Raw genomic sequence first — 21,817 nt, 5'->3', positions numbered from 1 at the left:
GAAACACCATCCTTCCATTACTTCTCTAATCATTTTTTGTCCTACTCTTTGCCCTTCCTACCCTTCCCAACTCCTGCAGGATCTATTCTTGACTCTTTTCTCACTAAGCTTTCTCCCTTAGCAAACTCATTCTCTTTCACAGTTTCACCTATGATCTTTATGCATATGACTTCCAAATCTTTATCTCCAGGCCTAACCGCTCTTTTAAGTTCCAGAACATCTCCAATGCCCTACAGAATGGCTTACCTCTTCAGCATCTCACATTCTTCTCCTTCTTTCTACTCCTTAGCCACTGTAACTGGGCTACTGTAAGAGTAGGTGCTTAATAAATGTCTGTTGATTGCTTGATTCACTTGAATGGCAGAAACTCAAGCTCCATGATGTACTTATGCATAATGTTTTATGTGAGCCTCTTGTATATTTGTCATCTCCTTCCACTTGACAATAAGCACTACAACATCAAGGTTGTGAAGAGCTTTAAGTGATGAACAGAAAAGTTTGCATTTGATCAGAGGGAACCACCTGAATTTATTGAACAGGAGACTCGTGTGGTCAGATCTATATCCTAGGAACATCACTTTGGCAACTACATGGAATACAGATGGGTCAGGGAAGAAACCTGAAGCAGGCAGATCAATTAGGAATGATTGCAATAGCCTAGGCAAGAAGTGGTAAGGGCCTGACCCAGGAAAGAGTGATGGTCATACAATTGGAGAAAAGGCAATGGAAGTGAAAGATGTGGAAATCTGTGTATTATTCCCCCACTGCCTCTCTGACACTCACTATTTCTACCTTTTATTATCTTTGCCAGTTTGTAGGAGTGAAATAAAGAGGCAGATGGGAAGCACAGTGGATAGAGAGCCAAGCCTACAGTCAGGAAGACTTGGGTTCTAATATGGCCTCAGACACTTTCTAGCTGTGAAACCCTGGGCAAGTTATTTAACCCTGTTTGCTTTGCCTTTACCTAGCATCCTAGAGTTGTTAGTAAGACAGAAAGGGTTTAAGAAAAGAACAAAAATCACCAGATCTTTTTCTGATGAACAGTTGTCTAGCCACACCTCTCCTACTTTGCATCTGGGATGTTTACTTTGAACCCAAATATAAGACTTTTACATTTAAACCTATTAAATTTCATTTTGATAGATTCGGCCAAATGATCTATCCCTTTTGAATCCTTACTTTATTATCTATGATGTTAGCTTTCTCTCTTAGGGTCAGGCAAAGATCCTTGGGACAGTCATTTCATTGGATCCCTTTCAAGTTAACAATTCTTTGGGTCTAGTCACTCAACTGATTGAGTCCAACTAATAAGGTCTTGCTCACATGTCTCCATCTTTTCTCTAAATAGCATGAAAAGCTTTATCAAATGGTTTGCTAAATCTTAACAGTTTGGTTTTGTCATAAAATATTGTGTGACCTTTTTGATGAAGTCATAATGGCTATTGGGGTCTGTTGTTACAACTGAAACGGGATTTATAGAAAAATTAATTGATCAAGTCAGGCCTGGAAAAAAGGTGCCCCTTTTTTTTGGCATGTTGAAGGGAGGTGACATGACTTTCTTGTAGACACCTTAAGGGAGTATGCAAAGGAGGATGCCAGAAGTGGTACCCTCTCATTAAAGTGGAGTAAAGCTAACAGCTCCAAGTCAGTAACTATCCCAAAGCAGGGCAGTAGATGACACCTCCCAAATTGAAGAATGTCAAATAGAAAGTAGACACAACCAGGAATGTTATCAGAGATGTTTGAGCCCATGACAATCTTTGGTCTCAGGAGGCAGGGTTAAAGCCATATGGTCAAAAGGCCCCTTCAGGACCTGAGATATCATTACATATGACTCCTGCCAGTTGAATGGGTGGTCTCTTGGGTCTCTTATCAGTCTAGAAAGTACACATTGGAGCAGATAATTTATAAAGTCCTTTCTAGCTTAAACTGTGATTTCCTGAGCCTGTAACCAGAGTTGCTTAGGGATCCTGGAAAGGGCCAAGTGTTAGGAAGGAAAGAGCTGGGTCTTGTTCAAGGGAGTCTATTTCCAGCCTCTTGAGGTCACAGGCAGTAAGACTTCAGTCAAGAAACTGAAAATTCTTGGCTTGGAAACTTCCAGCTAAAATGATTACAAATATAAGTGTTTCCTGAAAAAGGACAAGGTAGTCAGGATCATAGTGCCAAGCAGGAAGTGTGATCAAACACTAGATGACTATGGTCATTTACTGCCATGTATTGTGTACCTAATCTATTTCATTGATCCACCATTCTATTCCTCAGCTAGTACCAGGTTGTTTTGATGATTACCACTTTGTACTACAGTTTCAGATCTGGTACAGCTAAGCCACTTTACTTCAAAATTTTTTTTCATCAATTCCCTTGATATTCTTGACCTGTTGTTCTTCCAGATTAATTTTGTTATTATTTTTTCTAACTCCATAAAATACTTTTTGGCAGTTCGGTATGGCACTGAATAAGTAAATTAATTTAATTAGAATTGTCATTTTTTATTATATTGGCTTGGCATACTCATGAGCAATTAATATTTTCCCAATTGTTTAGATCTTAACTTTATTTGTATAAAGTGTTTTGTAATTGTAATCATTTAGTTCCTCAGTTTATCTTGGCAGGCAGAGTCCCAAATATTTTAGTTTGTTTGCATTTATTTTATATAGAATTTTTTTTTCTAACTCTTGCTGCTAGACTTTTTTGGTAATACATAAAAATGCTGATGCTTTATGTGGATTTATTTTATAGCCTCCATCTTTGCTAAAGTTGTTATTTATTTCAATAGTCGTTTAGTTGATTCTCTTGAATTCATAAGTATACCATCATACAATCTTCAGAGAGGATTAGTTTTGTTTTCTTATTGCCTATTCTAATTCCTTTGATTTCTTTTTCTTTTCTTATTGCTGTAGTTTTTGGAAAATATTGAATAAGAATGATGATAATGGACCTCCTTGTTTCACCCCTGATCTTATTGGGAAGGATTGCAGCTAATCTTCATTACAGAAAATGCTTGCTGGTGATTTTAGATAGATACTATTTATCACTTTAAGGAAAGCTCCACTTATTCCTATGTTTTCCAAAAGTGTTTACAATAGGAATGAATATTGTATTTTGTCAAAAGCTTTTTCTGCATCTATTGAGGTAATCATACAATTTTTGTTTTTGTTGTTGATATGATCAGTTATGCTGATAATTTCCCTAATTTGGGACCATCCCTACATTCCTAGCATAAATCACACCTGAATATTCATTAGAGAAATTCATTTATAGTTTTGTTTCTCTATTTTTGCTCTTCCTAATTTAGATATCAGCACTATAATGGTGTCATAAGAGGAATTTGGTAGGACTCCTTCTTTGCCTGTTTTTCCATAGTTTTTATAGTACAGGAATTAATTGTCCTATAAATGGTGGGTAGTATTCACTTGAGAATCCTTCTAGTTCTGGTGATTTTTTTCTTAGGGAGCTCACTATTAGATTATGCAATTTCTTTTTCTAAGATAAAGTTATTTTAGTGTTCTATTTCCTCTTTTGTTACTCTTGAGCATATATTTTTATAATTATTAATCCACTTTGCTTAGATTGTCAGATTTATTGGTATTTAACTGGGCAAAATACCTCCTAACAATTGCTTTCATTTCCTTGGTGAATTTTAATTTCATTGGCAAATTTGCCTTTTTCATTTTTTGTGCTGGTAATTTTTTTTTCTTTCTTTGTTTAATCCAGTTTGGTTTCTCTACTTTATTGGTTTCCTTTATTAAACCAACTCCTAGTTTTATTTAGTAGTTCAATAGTTTATGAAGTATAATTTTAGTGAGATCTATAATTTTAGTATGATCTGAAAAGAATGGGCTTAATATTTCTTTCTTTTTTTTTTTTTTTTGCATTTGGTTGTGAAGTCTTTATGCCCTAATATGTAGTCAGTTTTTGTGTAGACGCTATGTACCTTTGAGAGAAAGGAAATTCCTTTCTATTCGCATTCAGTTTTCTCAAGAGATCTAGCATATCTAACGTTTCCAAAAATCTCTTCACATTCTTAACTTCTTTCCTATTTCTTTTTTTTATTAGATTTATCTAGTTCTGAAAGGGGAAAGTTGAGGACCCCCACTAGTAGTTTTACTTTCTGTTCCTGGTATAACTCATTTAATTTTTCTATTAATTTAACTATTTACTAATGGTAATGCCATACCAATAGTGCTGATACCTAAATATACATATATATATTTAGTGTTGATATTACTAAATTGTATGTGATGTTTTTAGCAAAATGTTTCCTTGCTTATCTCTTTTAATTGGATTGATTTTTTATTTATCTGAGATCATGATTGCTACTCCTGCTTTTTTTTTTTTTTTACTTCAGCTAAAGCATAATAGATTTTTCTCTAGTCGTCCCTTAACCTTTATGCTAGTTATATCTCTCTGCTTCGAGTATGTTTATTGTGAATGACATAGTAGGAATCTGGTTTTTAATCCATGCTTCTATTTGCTTCTATTTTAGGCCTGAGTTCATCCCATTCACATTCATAATTATGATTACTATGTATTTCCCTCCACTTGCTTTTTCCCTCTATTTATCCTTCTCTCTTTCTCCTTTTACTCTGTCCCTCCTCAAAAATGTTTTGCTTCTGACCATCACCTCCCTTGGTCTAGCCTTTCTTCTATTAACTTCACACCTTTTTCTCATCCTCTTTCCTTCCTACTTATGTTTCTCCAATTGAATGTGTAAACTCCATCTTTTAGCCAATTCCAATGAGAGTAAAGATCAAGCATTGCCTGCCATCACCTCTAATCTCCTCTGTTGTAAAAGCTCTTTCATACCTCTTTTACATGAAATAATAATAGTAATAAGGGGTAACCCCCTTATACCTCTCCCTCCTTTCTCCTGGTAACTCCTTTTTCTCCCCCTTTAATATTATTTTTTTGGATATCATCTCATCATAGTCAACTCATACCCATGCCCTATCTATATATATTCCTTCTAATTGCCCTATTAATTTTAAAGTTCTTAAGAGTAAGAAATATCTTCCTATATAAGAACATAAATCATTTCACTTTATTAAATTCCTTATGATTTTTCTTTCCTTTTTATGCTTTTCTTTAGTCTTGTATTTGAAATTCAGATGTTCTATTCAGCTCTGTTGTTTTCATCAGGAATACTTGGAAACCCACTATTTCATTAAATGTCCATTTTTCCCCTTGAAGTTTATTATAATCCATTTTTTGGATAGGTGATTGTGTGTGTATGCATACATATACATATCATAATAATCATTATACTCATGTTTCCCCTGAAGGTTTATGCTCAGTTTTATTGAATAAATGATTGTTGGTTGTAATCTTTTCTCCTTTGCCCTCCAAAATATCATATTCAAAGCCTTCTGAACTTACAGGAGAGAAGTTGCTAAATTTTATGTTATCCTGACTATGGCTTCATGATACTTGAATCATTTCTTTCTGGTTGCTTACAGTATTTTCTCCTTGATTTGGGATATTTGGATTTGGCTGTAATATGCCTAGGAGTTTTCATTTTTGGTTCTCTTTCAGCGGGTGATTGGTGGATTCTTTTAATTTCTATTTTACCTTCTATTCCTACTATATCAGGGCAATAATATGATTAGCTAGGCTTTTTTATCATAACTTTCAGGTAGCACAATAATTCTTAAATTATCTCTTGACCTACATTTCCAGGTCGATGGTTTTCTAATTAGATATCTCATACTTTCTTCTATTTTTCATTCTTTTGATTTTGTTTTATTATTTCTTGATGTCTCATAGAATCACTCACTTCCACTTACTTTATTCTAATTTTTAAGTTAATTTTATGTAGTGAATTTTTGTACATCATTTTCCATTTGGCCAATTATGCTTTTTAAGGAGGACTTCAGTAAATGCTTGGTTTTTTTTTTACTATTTGGTCTATTCCATTTCTAAGATGTTATTTTCTTCACTTTTTTTTTTGCGTCTCCTTTACCAAGTTATTAACTCTTATTTCATTATTTTCTTGTAACACTCACATTTCTTTTTCCAATATTTTTCCTCTACTTTTCTTTTTTTATTAATCTCCTTTTTGAGCTCTTCTAAAATCTGAGGAAAATGTAAATTGGTCTGCATATAGCTGTTTTGAATTTGTTGCCTTCTGAGTTTGCATTTTGATCTTCTCTATCACAATAGTAACTTTAAATAGTCACGTTTCTTTTCTTATTATTTGCTCTTTTTTTCCAGCCTATTTCTTGACTTTTAACTTTTTGTTAAAGTTGGGCTGTGCTCCTTCAGGTTTTTCATACTGCTGTTTTCAAAGCTAGTTCTGGGGATCTGTAAGTTTTAAGATTTTCCAAAGTGGTATGGTCTAAGGAGAGGTGTAGTCACTGTTCTGTCTTGTGTTTTGTGAGCAACCACAAGCATTCTCCATGCTGGAACTGTGACCAAGGTCCCCACCTCACTAGCTCTTCTCTTTGCCCTGGGACTGCCGACTTCCAACTGTGTGCCAACATGTGGGCAATGCAACATAGTCCTGCTCCAGTAATAGCACATGGTCTCCTGCAATCTCTTTTTGACTAGTTGTCTGATCTTCTATAGGCTGTGAACTGAAAATTCTGGAAATTACCTGCAGATACAAATTTGGTTACCCCAAAAAACTTACTATTGACTTGCTGGGTATGGATGTACTGACATTGCGTATACCAGTATGGCCTGTGTTGGATGATGCTCCATTCTCACCCCAATGAGACATACCTTTCCCACTGACCCTCCAAGATGTCTTGAAGTTGGATAATTGTTTCACCTTATCCTTTTGTTGATTCTGCTATTCCAGAATTTGTTTTGAGGTATTATTTTAATGTCATTTGGAGAGGAATTTGGGAGAGCTCAGGCAAGTCCTTATCTTCACCTTGTCATCTTGCGTCCCCATTTCTCCCCCATACTCTGGAATTAATCTGACTAGGGAAGAAAACTATCTGAAAATCACCCTTTTTTCCTGAACACTAGTCTTATATTATTGCAACCTAAAATTCATTCAAGAGACATGTGACAGTGAATAAAGGGCCATATAGAGGGATATCTCAGTCAGAACAGAGTTAATTAAATTCAAGTCTTGCCCCTGACACATGCTGGATGTTTGATCCTTGACAAGTCATATCATTTCTTGGTGCCCAAAGCTATATTCTAAGACTAAAAATTTGTAAAACAGTTGTTTCCCTGTGTTAATTGAAGGAATTTACTCATTGGTAGCTCCATATCCTATGAAATTCCATATCTTGTAAAATTCCAAGTCAGAACCAAAAAATATGTAATAAATAAATAAATAAATATATGTAATGTGTTACTTATATATTTTATTTATATATATATGTATATATATATATATATACACACACATGCACATATATTTATGCAAAATATCTGCCTCAGAGAAGGAATCTAAAACTTTAAGAGGTTAAATGAGTTTTTAGTTATCTGCTTTTAAACTGGTATTTAGTAGATACATCTTTAAAATCCTCTTCACTAAATGGATAATACAAGCTAAATGCATAATGGATAATACAAGCTTGTAAAAAATATAGTATGTTCATGTATGTTATGCATATATACATACATATTTATGTATTAAATATATTTTACATATGTTTCATTTCTTTTGACTGTAATATCACTAAAACCCTTAGGCCATAAATGAAAACCAGTCTCATCATGTTATTTATGCTTACCTCATATAAGCTGTCACATAAATTGAATCCTCTTTGCCTTTAATAGAATCAAAGTTAACTTGGAAATTAATGTTATAAAGAAAATAACTGCTTCCATAGTGAAGATTCAAAAATCATAATTCAACCTATATTACATCTCAGCTCCTATGATACTTTAAGTTTTAAGCTGAGCAACTGAATTTAGAATTCCAAATATTAAAGGACATATTTTGTCACTGATATAATTTAAGTTCATTGGTTTACCAAAATGGGTACCTGTGGAATAACTCTGACTGCCATGGATGTAGCTGAATCTTACCAGGTTAGCACCTTATGGTATTATGAATAGAAATTAATCTTAGAGATTTATTAAATTTACAAGTATTTATTAGTAGAGTCACTGCTCTCATCTGCAGATGTCTATTTCTTCATCACCACAGTTCCCTTAGGAGGCAAACCTTTATTATCTCCTATTGCCCAGAAAAGCATTTTCATATAGAAGATTTGAACTATTATTCAAAAAATGGGTCTGCGTCTCCTTGGACAGTAAGCAGTCTTAGTTCTTGAGGCAAAGAAGATGAAATACCTGAAACATCATAATGATATTCTTAAGATTTCCATATCTTTTGGATTTTGATCATCATCTATTAAAAGATCCAGGTTTGGTGGTTAGCAAAATGACACCCCCCCCCCCAAAAAAAAAAAGCCCTTGATGATTTTTAGATGATTTGGTGTGAAAAATAGAAAGAGACAAAAATAAATGGCATGGTATAAGAAAAACAAGATTTGGACCTTTCCAAAAATAATATCAGAAGATAATATCTGTTTGTTGCCAGTCTCTGTTAAGAAGTTAGGGCAGTAGAGCTATGGAAGCATAAAGGCGACAGTTACTGCTAACAACCACAACAAAGGATATCAAGCTTCTCTCATACTCTGAGACAACAGGGAAAAGCCAAGACTTTGGGTTGGCTTCCTAAATGGCCCTTACATGGTGACTACAAGCTAATCATGTAGGGAGAGAGAATATGAGGGGCAGGTAAGAACCCCTTGGTACATTTAAAAGGGGTCTAGTTAACCATGGTGACTTTCCATTTGTGTTTGGATTTGTACTGCCCAGGAAAAGTCTTGCGGCTTGGACTGTACCCAGCTGTGAATTAGAGGAGGTCTCAAATGTAGAGAACACTGGGAAGAGATAATTTCCATAAAGTTAAGAGTGGTGATGTTCTTAGCAATAATTGCTCTTAGAACCCCAATTTTCAAAGGTCATAGAACCCTAACATTCTATGATCTTCAGAAAGTCATAAAAAAGAGCCATTCTTTAATTGTTAAGGGGTTTAAGGAAATGAATAGCCAGTTTTCTAAAGAAGCAACCTAAGCTATCTCTAGCCATGTGGAAATTGCTTCAAATCACTAATAATTAAAGAAATGCAAATTAAAACAAACAGTCATATCCATATGATTGTCAAAGTTGACAAAAAGTGAAAATGGTGAAAATATTGGAGGGGCTACAGGAAAATAAGCACATCGATGTACTATCAGTGGAGATATGAAATGGTCCAGTCATTCTGGAAAGCCTCTTTGGAGGCTTATTTTTGTATTGGAAGCAAATATATTACAAATATTTGGAATTATTCCCAAAATGTCACTGAAGCTTATATACCCTTTTGACTTCGTAATATACAAGCCTGTATCTCAAAGAAATCAAATAAAGAGCAGCAGGGCTCATATACAGAAATCTTCAGAGCAGCTTTTTTGTAGTGGCAAAGGCATAGAAATTAAGAGGATACCCATCAATTGGGAAATAACCAAATAAATTCTGATATATGAATGGTATATGACTATAGAACAGTTGTGCTATATGCAATGATGAAAAGAAGTTTCAGAAAACTTGACAAGGACTATATGAACTGATGCAGAATGAAGTCAGTAGAACTAATAGAATCATTTACAGTAACAACATTGTAAAGATAACTTTGAAAAACTCAAGAATTCTAATCAACACAATGATTGTTATATTATGTTATATTATGTTATATTATATTATATTATATTATATCATATCATATCATATCATATCATATCATATCATATCATATTATATCATATCATATCATATCATATCTTGATTCAGAAGGCCAATGATGAAGCATACTACCCACATCCTAAAAGGGAGATATTTGACTTAAGGTACAGAATGAGACATATTTTTTGGAAATGGGAATTTTTATTAACTATGCTTATTTGTTTCAGCATTTTTTTTTAATGATTAGGGACAGTGGAAAGGAAATAAAAATTTTAAAAATCTAACCCTTGCCTTCTGCCTTTGTACTTCATTTCAATTCAAAAGAGTGGCAAGGGCTAGGCAATTGTGATTAAGTGACTTGCTGAGGGTCATACAGCTAGGAATTGTCTGAGGCCAGATTTAAATCCAGCGCAGGCCTGGTACTCTACTCACTGTGCTACCTAGCTGCCCCACAGATTTTTGTTAATTGAACAAATTAAATTAAAATTTTAAAATAAAAGGACTTACAAGATTGCTAATGTCCCTTCTAGTTCTAAATCTTATAATCCTGTGGAAAAGGAAAAAGGTCAAGAAACAGCTTTGTTTTTAGAAGACGTTAATTTATTCTAGAAAATATCTAGAAGACTTGATATAATATTATCTCACTGACCATTGTTTCTTCTTATCTTAGTTTCTTTATCTGTAATTTAGGGATAACATATCTCCCTGATAAATATGTGAGTGTGTGTATAGCTTCAGTGATTTGTGAAATATCAGAAAAATGATCAACATTATGGAATAGTTTTTAATGTCAAGCGATATGGTTGTTAAGACTGAATTAAAGTTGTTAACATTTCTTAAGATGAGACCATAGGTGTTTTCTAAGTAGAAAATATATTCTATAAAAGAAACAGCTATAATTAAAAAGCATCATGATGATGATGTTAAATGACATATATAGTACATTTGCAAGCACTTTAATTTGCACAAGCACAAAATTTGCAAAGCAATTTAAGAACATCTCATTTGAACATCAGAACAACTCTATGCAAATATTGTGACCTTTTTTCAGATGAGGAATCAGGTTCAAAACAATTTCAGTGACCCTGGTCACTGTATATTTCAGAAGCAAGATTTGAAAGCAATTCCTCTGACTTCAGTCCCTGGCACTTTTATCATTTATGCCTCACTGTAATGCGTAAAAATTATAGTATAATAATTGAAAGTATGTTGTCGTTATTTAGTACCTACAACTAAGTACTTGGGTTCTTGGGCTCAAAAAATCAGCTGCATAAAAGTTTGGGATAGGAAAAAGCAGCAAGAGGGCATCTCATATAATCCTTATCTAGTTTTTCTGAAACTTCTTTTCATCATTGCATACAGCACAAGTGTTTTATAGTCATATAATTGATTTGGCCATTCCCCAACTGATGGGCACTGTGCAGGTGGAAAATTTGCTACACTACTGAGCTAAATTCCCAGCATCCTTTTAAGTACGTCTTCATTTGACATACAGGGGGCTTGGGAAATAAATTTGGCGGAGACCCACTCTGCAGGGCTCTTTTTTGAGAGCTTGAGCTTTGCTCAAGGTTAAGGTGTGGCAAGTGTGGGTCTCTGGCTGTAGACACTGCTCACTTAACTGAAGAAATCCCTTTCCCTCTTTTTATTATCTCTCTTTTGCTGTAATATTAAAAAGCTAACAGCCTCATAATTAAAATTGTAATTTATTACAGTACCCCCTTAATTTCCAGTTTTTTGCCACTATACAAAATAATTGAGAGTACAATAGAGTACAAGTTCATTATGGTGAACCATATTACCTGGAAGTCAAAATAGACAGTATAATCATAGGCTATGTCAATATAAGTATAATTTCCAAAACAAAGGAGTTGCTAGTCTTACTGTCCTCTGCCCATATACAAGGTACAGAGACAGGAAATGGAGATACGAAAATATACATGACACAGGCCTTGTTTCAAGAAGCTTATAACTAGTGGAGTAAAAGATACTTTTATTTTTTATTATTAATAATATTTATTTGTTAATAGTATTCGTTGTAGTATTAATAGTTAATATTATTTGTGCATGTATACAGGAGAAGTGAATTATAGTATAACAAGCAGGTCCTGGCAAGAAACTGAAAAATTCAAGAAGAAGAGAAATTGCTTATATGTAGAGATGAGAGTAAGGCTTTAAGGAGGAGATAATTTGGTGAAGAAAAGACAAGACTTAAACAGACTGAGTCAGGGTGGGTTTGGGGAGTCCATTGCAGATAATACATGTAAATGCACAGAGAGAGGAATAAATAAGACACAAGTTACAAGTGGATAGATGATGTTGTTCTATTATGGGGATTTAATAGTAAGAATACAGCAGTTCCCTACACTGATGTTGTAGCTTATTCCCCAAGACTAAATCTCAAAGATCTCTAAGATGACTATGGATAGTATCTCATAACAGAGAACTATTAAGACAGCATGGGCATAAACCAATATAGTGACTAACATGCCTGTTGTCGTTATATCTAACCACACAATGCACTGTGGGCACAGAAACATGGCATAAGCCTTAATACCAGTTTGAAATGGAAGAAAGGTTAGCCCAAGCAGAGAAAGGTGAAGAACACATCTATTGTAAAGAATTAGATCACAGAGGATAGTGAACCAATTAAGTGCTTGCCAACAGTCTTAACAATTCCCTCTTTATATTACTGATTTTACAATAGCTTTTGTTCTCATGTGGGAAATAATTTTGGAAATCTTTCAAAATTTTAGTTTCTCAGTTATCTAACTCATAATTTTTCACTGTGCATTTAGTGTATGATTTTCCCCATTTGTAGTGATAAATTTCTGAAGAGAACTAATTTAGTGAGGAACAAACTGACATCTCCATGAATCCAGAATTCAATTTAGTAAGCATTTATTAAATGCCTGTTATGTTAAAGATATAGATAACAAAAAGACAAACACAAATTCAAAATAGTCCCTGCCCTTGAAGAACTTATGTTATCATCCACACTGAACACTGTCCCCTTCTTCCCTTAAAAAAAAAAAAAAAATTAAAAAGGGACACCTAGGTAGCTCAGCGGATTAAAAGCCAGGCCTAGAGACAGGAGGTCCTGGGTTCAGATCTGACCTCAGCACTTCCTATCTATGTGACCCTGAGCAAGTCAATTAATTCCAAATTGCCTGGCCTTTACCACTCTAAGACAGAAGGTAAGGATTTTTTTAATGAATTAAATATCAGACATTTGCTTGGCAAGCATGGAATTAGGGGGAAAAAAAGCCACAAAAAATATAGTAGATAGCCCTGGCTTAGAAACCAGGAGATCTGGGTTCAAAAGTTGGCTTTTCCAGTTAGGCAATACTACACACAGCACTTATCTCTGGGCCTCATCTGAAAAGGAAGGGGTTGGGCTGACCTGCAGAGTTTCTCAGCAAGATTCCTCTCTAGTCACATAGGTTTCTTTTACACTGAGTTAGATATATTAACGTTTCTTCATTCTGGTAATTAGTAAGAAGGTTCATTGATTTGGGGAAAAGTTGCTGTTATTCTCTTATTTTCTGTGTGTTTTAAGTGCTTTCATCTTTATTCTCTTAACAGGGAAAGATGCTCGCCTCTTTGTTTTTAGGCTAAGCACTGTGAGGAAAGATGTGGAAGGAAAGCAGATAGTGAAGAGCAAGTATGACTGTAGAGAAAATAAACTTGAAAAAACAAAAGGTGACTTGGCTCTTACTGTTGTTTTTAAATGGTGGTTTATTCCTTTTTTCCCCAGTGTAAGTTCTGTGTAAAATGAAAATAACTAAGAGTTGGGGCTTTAACATATTTTTATCTCAACAAAAATTTATTTCAACAAAAATTCAATTCAGTTTGATAAATATTAAGTAATAACCATACCAGGCACTTTGCCCAGTGGTAGGAATACAAAAAGAGGGAAAAGACAGTGTCTGCCCAGATCACCATCTAATGGGGAAGAGACAACATGCAAATAAATATATGTAAAGCAAACTAAAGACAGAATAAGCAGAAAATAACTAAAAGAGGGAAAGCACTGGAATTAAAAGGAGGTGGCAAAGACTTCCTGAAGGAGGTAGGGTTTTAGTTGGGAACTAAAGGAAGCTAGGGGCATCAGTAGTCAGAGTGTTATGAAGGGAGAGTATTTCTGACATGGAGGACAGCCAGAGAAATTTCCAAGAGCTGAGAGATGGAGTATATTGTTTCTACAACCGCTAGGAAGCCAGTGTCACTGAATCAAACAATACATGTTGGGGAATAAGGTGTAAGAATACTAGAAGGGTAAGAGGAGGCTAGGTTATGAAGGACTAGGTTATGAATGCCCAACAGAGTATTTTATATTTGGTTCTGGAGGTATTAGGGAGCCATATTTATTGAATAATGGGGGAGGAAGTGACATGATTGAACCTGCATTTATGAAAATCATGGCTGAATGAAGCATGGATTGAAGTAGGGCAAAAGAATATTGTAATAGGCCAGGTATGAAGTGACAAAGGCCTGCACTAGAGTGGTGGCAGGGGATGTTCAGCATTTAATAATTAAGTAAATGTGAAATGCCTTCTGTATGTAGTACATTGTTGGAGGTGGTAGAAATGAAGTTTAGCTAAGATAGGGTCCATTCCTCCATGGAATTTATTGCCCAGTTGGGAATGAGTCACAGTAATTAATACACAATATCACATAATAAATGCACCGAAGTGGTTTGAAACATTGACCTACTTGATGTCCAAGGAGGGAATTGTTGCTAATGTAAGCAAGCATGGAAGGCTCCATCTAGGAAATAGCATTTTTTAAAATGGGAAAGAATTCATATAAAGAGAAAGAAGGATGTTCAAGGCCTAGGAAGAAGTGGAAGGAATATTATGGAGGGGAGAAAGCATCAACTATGCTTAGGGGACATAAAGCAGGCTCTTTTTGACTGAAATATAGGCTGCATGGAGGGGAATGACATGTGTAAGACTAGAAAAGCAGTGTGGTACCAGCTTATGAATAGCCTTGAATAACCTTGAATTCCCACAAGAAACTTGAGCTTCACTCAGTAGGCATTAGAGAGACACTAAATATTTTTGAACAACTAAATGGTATGATCAGATTTTTGCATAAAATAAACTAGAAGAACATGTTCAGGGCAATAGAAAATATCTGGTGAGAAGAATGTCTTCTTCTGGCAAGAGTTCGGAAGAAAAACTTTATTAAACATCTTCTGTGGTTCGGTGGAAATATAAAAGTGAAGAAATTTTGTCAAACTTAGCTTATAAAGCACTGGTCACACATTAATGAACAAACTAATTTGCTCATAACTTAGGAGAGATTTTCAAGAAATTTGATTTCTCCCAAAAATCTAAAAATTGTTTATAAAATTTAACTCGAGGTTTTGTTGCAATTTATTTATCCTTACAGGTTGCCATTTGTATGCCATTAACACTCATCACAGCAATGAATTGAGGATTATTGTTGCAATTCGCAACAAGCTGCTTCTTATCACAAGGAAACACAAGCAAAGTAGTTTAACCAGCCTCTCATTGTTATCCTCACCATCAGAATCACCTGTTGAAGAATTCCAGTATATCAGGGTTTGTTTTCTTTTCTAATAAATTTTAGCTTGATTTAGGCTATGTGTGTAATATCCTAGATAGAGTAGGCCATTTCCTTTTACCCAACAAAGCTTGGTGCAGGGATTCTTTTCAGTTGTAGAGAACAAACTGGAAAAACTAATTCCCTTGATACTCTGGATGCCCCCTGGGGAACTATGGAAATCAAAATTTCCCTCATTACATCTTACTTCCTTAAAAGGTGAGGACCTTATCTCAGACTCCTTCAAGCTTTCAGAAATATTTCACAGAAAAAGAACTAAAGAATATTAAAGCTAGAAGGGAACTTAAATATCATTTTGTCCAACTTTCTCATTTTGCAGATAAGGGGTCACACTTCAAGTTAGTGACAGAAGAAAGCTTTGAGCTCTGATCTCTTGACTTCTTAGGCCAGTGTTCTTTCTTTTGTAGCTTAGTAGTGTCTATTTGTTAGGGGAGGGGGACTGGTAGAGCAGAAATTTCAAACACAGGGACTATATTGTGGCCTGAACCAGATTAAAATGTCATTGGGAAATGTTTTAACAAAACAAATAAAAATAAATTTTAAAAATACAACAGAACATAGATAATGTTGATATGTGGTTTTCTAAACAGAGATCCTTATATATGTTTTAGCGATCCCCATTTCAATTTGAGTTTCATACCAGTATTGTCAAGAGAAGCCTGCATAGGTAAAGAGGTTGGCTTCCATAATTTATTAGGTCTCAGGTTAAAAGGTTTGTGACTTGTTAAATGTCACAGAGCTTGGAATAGCCCTGAGCCTCCTGATTCCTACCCCAAGGTTTTTTTCCCCACTATTCCACTTTTCCTTAAATCTGCCCATTCTTTTTCATTCTGGAGATCTTATTTCCACCACCTTTTTTAAAAATTAGGTGGTATTAAAATCATAGAAGGTAAATCTATGAACACAGGGTTCTGAGACATCATTAATAGATACAAGAATCCTTTTATCTTATTTTTGCTTAGTTAGAATCTTTTGCATTCAGTATACAAAGTTATTCTAATATGTAAATCAGGACAGTTTCAAATTAACTGGAGATGAGGAGTGACAGTTTTGCACTGTTTCATTTATTTTTTTAAACCCTTGTACTTCGGTGTATTGTCTCATAGGTGGAAGAGTGGTAAGGGTGGGCAATGGGGGTCAAGTGACTTGCCCAGGGTCACACAGCTGGGAAGTATCTGAGGCCGGGTTTGAACCTAGGACCTCCTGTCTCTAGGCCTGACTCTTACTCCACTGAGCTACCCAGCTGCCCCCGCACTGGTTCATTTTTATAAAATCCGCAATCTGCACCCTTTTGGTGGCTAGCATCCTGAGGCCTGAGAACAGGTTATGGAAACATGGAAATCGAATACAATCGCTAACCATTTAAAGACATCACCATTTGCCTAGCAAGCCCGGTGTTATAAAGAGCCTTGGAAGAATGGTATACTTATGAGAGAGATGCAGGATAGCTTCTTCCCATCCTGACCCTGTTCTAACATTTCCTCATTTGTGACCCAGGAGATCTGCTTATCTGATCCCCCTGTGGTGATGACCTTGGTGGATGGGCCAACCGAAGAGAATGACAATCTGATTTGTGTAGCATATCGGCATCAGTTTGACTTGGTGAATGAGAGCACAGGAGAGTCATTCAGACTGCACCATGTGGATGCCAACAGGGTAAGTTCATAATAGCATGACCAACAAGAATGAAAGAGGACCATCATTTATTGTATGTTCTTACTGCGTGTTATGACTAGTGGTGTTTTATTTTCTAAATAAAATGTACCCATAGTTATATCATCATTTTCAATGATTTTTTTTTAAATTTTAAACCCTTAACTTCTGTGTATTGATTTTTCAATGATTTTTTGAACCTTCTCTGTCCATTCATTCCATCTAAGTATAAATGAAAGTGGAGATTCACATGAATGGAAAGAAAAATAACAAATGCAGGGACACCTGGGTGGCTCAGTGAATTGTGAGCCAGGCCAAAAGACAGGAGATCCTGGGTTCAAATCTGGCCTCAGACACTTCCCAGCTGTGTGACCCTGGGCAAGTCACTTGACCCCCATTGCCTAGCCCTTACCATTCTTCTGCCTTAGAACCAATACCCAGTATTGATTCTAAGATGGAAGGTAAGGGTCTTTATAAAAAAATAATAAAGAAAATTTTTAAAAAAAGAAAAATAATGCAATAATCAGATCCTTGTGGGGATTCTGGAAAGGCAAACAATTGAGAGTTCTACCTTCTAGCCTCAGAATATATGAGTGACTATACAAGGGCTCATATACCCTAAAGGTGATGAAAGGAGAGGGAGGAATCTTCCCTGCAATCCAGATAGTAAGGTAAATCTCAGCAGTTCAGGTCTGGTAAGTAAAGAGCATAGATTTGAGGATCAGCACATATCCCAGGACCTAAGTTGTCCCAAGAACCCTTTTTCAGTCCCTGAACTAGCAGCAAGAACTCTTGACAAATTAGGTCTTCAGTATCTTAAAATATAGTGCAGGGACTCCTTAGGATGCCTAAAACCTTTTCAAGGGCTCTGGAGGTCAAAACTATTTTCCTTGTACTCCCAAGCTATTTTCATTTCTAATGGGTATTATCAATAGATGTAACCCACATAAACAAAAACTCTTTGGTAGGCCTTCAGTAATTGCTAGTCTAGAAAGGGGTCCCGAGACCAAAAAGTTTAAGAACTGCTAATCTGTACAATTCTTTGGGTGCTATAGCTGGACAGGAACCGGAGGGATTATAGTAAGTTGAAATACACTTAAGGGGGGACCCTTAAGTTGTGTACCATAGATCAGAGAAAAAAAATCATTCATCATCACTGGTGACCTCAAATTTTTAGATCTGGCTTTAGACACTTATGTTCTTGCTTAATATTTGCCATGTTCTTTCACTTTTGAGAATACAATTTTATCTCTGTGAAGAAGGGGAAAAAGTGATAATATTTATCATCACTTAATGTTTGCAACACTAACAGTAGGGCCTATACCTGCCAAATGGATAAGATACCATGCGGCAGACCGGATAATAGTAGTTTGGTAGCCAGTGTTTGGCCTTATGATATGAACATATGAGACTTCCTATATGCTTGGTTAATTAAGTCAGACTAGCAAATTTTCTATGGTTATCCTTTTTCTATAAAATGTCTACACACTATATTTTCTAGAATTAGTAACTAGTATAAATATTGATACATAATAAATAGCAAAATAGTAATAAATAATAAAAAAATTACTGCTATATTTTGACAAATAACACAACTTAAAGCAAGTTTTTCTTTTTTAATCCAAAACCTTAGGTACATTTAGGTACCTTTCTCTCTAATCTTTGATTGTTATCAATTATTCTTTAGTCTACCCCTGATACTGCCCTGACTTTTAATAGAACTATCTTGTTCTGAATATCCTCTCTTAGAAGCAGAACCTCCAGCAGGTTATTTCACTGCCTCTGGGCAGCTTTGGTTCCCTCGCAGGTAGCTTTCATCCAGATCTTGATTGTTCTCACTGAAAAGACCTTTACTCTCTTGTTTATAACATTAAAGAAAAGCCCCAGTTTACTTTTTCAATAGAATAAATAAAAGAGTCACATAGCAACATAAAATTGGTGGCCTATATAAATAGCACATCACAATTCTTTTTTCAAACAAACTTTTCAGCCATAATCTGCCTTTTCTACCTGAGAAGTTCTTTGGCTTCTCTCAACCTCCTTTCTAACCAGTGGACTTCTCAGCTACACGTAGCTTATTGCATCAACCAAGACATAGAAGATTAGATAACTTTGCTCTCCTTCATACACATTTCCCCAGAAAATGTTTTTAAACATATTCAAACAAAATATAAGACATATAAAGAAAGACAATGAAGTTATTTTTCCACAAGGGAGATATACAAATTTTATAAGTCAGCAAATATTTATTAAGTGTTTTATGGACACAGAGTACTAGGGGAGACTAAAAAAAAGTTTAAGTCAAGTACCATCCTTGCCTTTGGAATTTATATTCTAATAGAAGCATAAGATACAAAAACAAAATACATGGTAATACATAAGTGATAAGCATTAGAGAATTTTTTTAAGTCCTTCCTGGACCAGAAGAGCCAGGAGGGATCTTTTATGAATTTATTTTTATTGTTTATTAAATTAATTTTACTAACCCTTTATTATAGACAGAAATAGGGAGGTAGTATTTGAATCAAGCTTTACAGGTTGGGTAGGAATTTAATAGAACAAAAAGACTAAAGAAGGACATTGAAGGCATAGAGAGAATAGATGTAGGAAAGCTCAGGACATTCTGAGAGGCAATCCAATTTGATGGAGGAAGAAAAATAAGAAAAACCTGAAAGTGGAGAGATGCCAAATTATAAAGTCTGAACAAGACATCAGTGTTGGGGAAAAGAATTTTCACTTGACACAGGAGGTGATAGGAAGCCAGTAAACATTTTTAATCTGAAGAATGACATGACCAGTTTTATGTATGAATAATGGTAAACTGGCAGTAGTGTGAAAAACAGTTTAGAGCAGGAAAGAATGGAAGTGGGAAAACTGGTAAGGGCACTTATAGTAATCCAAATGAAGGGGGTAATGACAATAGAGTAAGGGATAAATTTATGTAAGAGATATTATAGATATAGGATTGACAGGACTTTGACTAGTAAAGGTATGGATAAGAAAAGGGTCAAAAATAAGCCCAAGATTTAGAAATGTAACTTTTGTTACATAGTGGCGGCACTGAATGATAAAAGAAAATAGTGTGATGAAGGCACTTCTTGCTAGGTTTTATAATGGATTTCCCCCAAACTAGAAAGAAAAATGAGAAGCTTTAATATCCACTTCAGCCAACTAGGCAGTGATTACTGTTGAGCAGTACCATATGCCTGTTACTAAGCTAGGTGCTGGGTGTCTGAGAGAAGTATAGAACATGGTCCAAAGCCTCACCTATAAGGAAGCTGAAGTGTAGTTGGGGAGATGAGATGTGCATTTATATGAAAAAAAAGTAGTTAATAACATAGCATGTATTCAAATGTTAAATTGTACAATCTAGAAAATTTTTAAAATGCAAAATCTAGATACCTTTCTGTCTGATCTTCAACTGTAATTAATCACTAGTTAATCTGACCTTGGTTTTCCCTTGGGCTTTAGTAGTACTAACTCATAAACCACAAATTGTAAAATATGACAGCAATGATTGCCAAAGAAGTTAAAGAATATAGAGTTTAATATGGGCTGATGATGTCAAGGAAAACTTTGCAGAGAAGGTAAATTTAGAAGGAATGGTTAATGGATACTTTCCATCCTCACTTTTGCTTTTGACATTCCCTCTATCTAGTATACCCTTTTCTCAACTTTCCCTAGCGAAATCCTTCAAGTTCCAGTAAAGACAATGTCAGTACTGTAGAAAGGGCATCCTGGGGATGAATCTCAGTTCTCCCATTTTCTATGTGGCCTTAGGTAAGACATTTAACTTTCCAAAGCCTTGGTTTCACTATCTATAAAATGGAGATAATAATATCTGTTCTATATCCATCACTGAGTTTTTGTGACAATCAGACAAAAAAATAGGAAAATGCAATGAAAGCCCTTTGTAAAATTACACATTGCTTTATAAATGTTAGTTAATATTATCATTACTACCTACTACTTGTACCAATAAAACAATTTAAGCTCCTTGAGAACCGGGGCCATATATATTTGTATCTCCTCCAGTATCTCACAAAGGCTTTCTCCCCTATTGAGTAGGCAATTAATAAATTGAATGAATGAATTTTCCAAGTTGCAATGATTTCTCCTTCAATCCAAATTCCTATAGCATTTTGTCTCTTTCTTATAGAATTGTCTCATTCTGCCTTAACTTATACTTATTTGTATATATTACTATTAAGATCTCTTATAGGTATAGGTATATTCATATGTGTTAATATTCTCTTAACTTTATGTTCTCATATGTAAGAAGAATCAGTATAACAGCAGCTATAGGAAGACCTAGCCTTAACACAAACTTAGCACAAACTATATCTGAAACCCTAAGATAGCTCTGAGGAAATAGAGAAAAGAGCAGAGGTCACAGGATTAGTCCTTAAAAGACAAAGATAAATCTGAAAGAAAGAAGTCCCTGAAGGAGACCAAAAAAATGGTCAAAGACATGACAGGAGAGAATTTCAAGAAGAGAATGGTCAGAAGACTCAGATGCTATCAAGTGGGGAAGGAAGATCAGTATTTGCTTAAAAGGAGGCCACTGGTGGCCTTAGAAGTATTTCAGTAGAGTAGTAATGATAGAAATTAGATTATGGGGAGTTAGGAGGAAACAAGCAGTTAGGAAATGAATGTAACAGTTTTAACTAAGGCAAATTGTTTATTTGTAAAAAATAAAAAGTCAGAAAAACTATTCAAGTTACATAATGAAGAGGAGAATATAATAGGATAATGTCTTGAAAGAACAAGAAAGTTCAGGAGAAAAAGATGTAACTAGTAGAAAAACTAAGAAAGTGGCATGAGCAAGACCCCTTAAAATCTGGAAGAGATAAGATTGAAAATACAGGTGAAAGAAAGAAAA

At 35.0% G+C, this 21,817-nt stretch overlaps 1 protein-coding gene across 1 annotated transcript in view; it reads left to right on the top strand.

Moving 5' to 3' along the window:
• The window catches only part of GARNL3 (GTPase activating Rap/RanGAP domain like 3), a 160,786-nt gene that overhangs the window by 98,049 nt on the left and 40,920 nt on the right, over window positions 1–21,817 (top strand). The window contains exons 19-21 of the mRNA XM_044664210.1: window positions 13,276–13,392; window positions 15,088–15,260; window positions 16,780–16,938. Of these exons, the coding sequence (XP_044520145.1) occupies window positions 13,276–13,392; window positions 15,088–15,260; window positions 16,780–16,938 (449 nt within the window). The remainder of the gene's footprint in view (window positions 1–13,275; window positions 13,393–15,087; window positions 15,261–16,779; window positions 16,939–21,817) is intronic.

Source organism: Gracilinanus agilis, chromosome 2 (assembly GCF_016433145.1).
Source record: "Gracilinanus agilis isolate LMUSP501 chromosome 2, AgileGrace, whole genome shotgun sequence".
Classification (NCBI taxonomy): domain Eukaryota; kingdom Metazoa; phylum Chordata; class Mammalia; order Didelphimorphia; family Didelphidae; genus Gracilinanus; species Gracilinanus agilis.
Note: the sequence above shows the minus strand (reverse complement) of the source record. Positions and strands in the feature narration are given on the sequence as shown.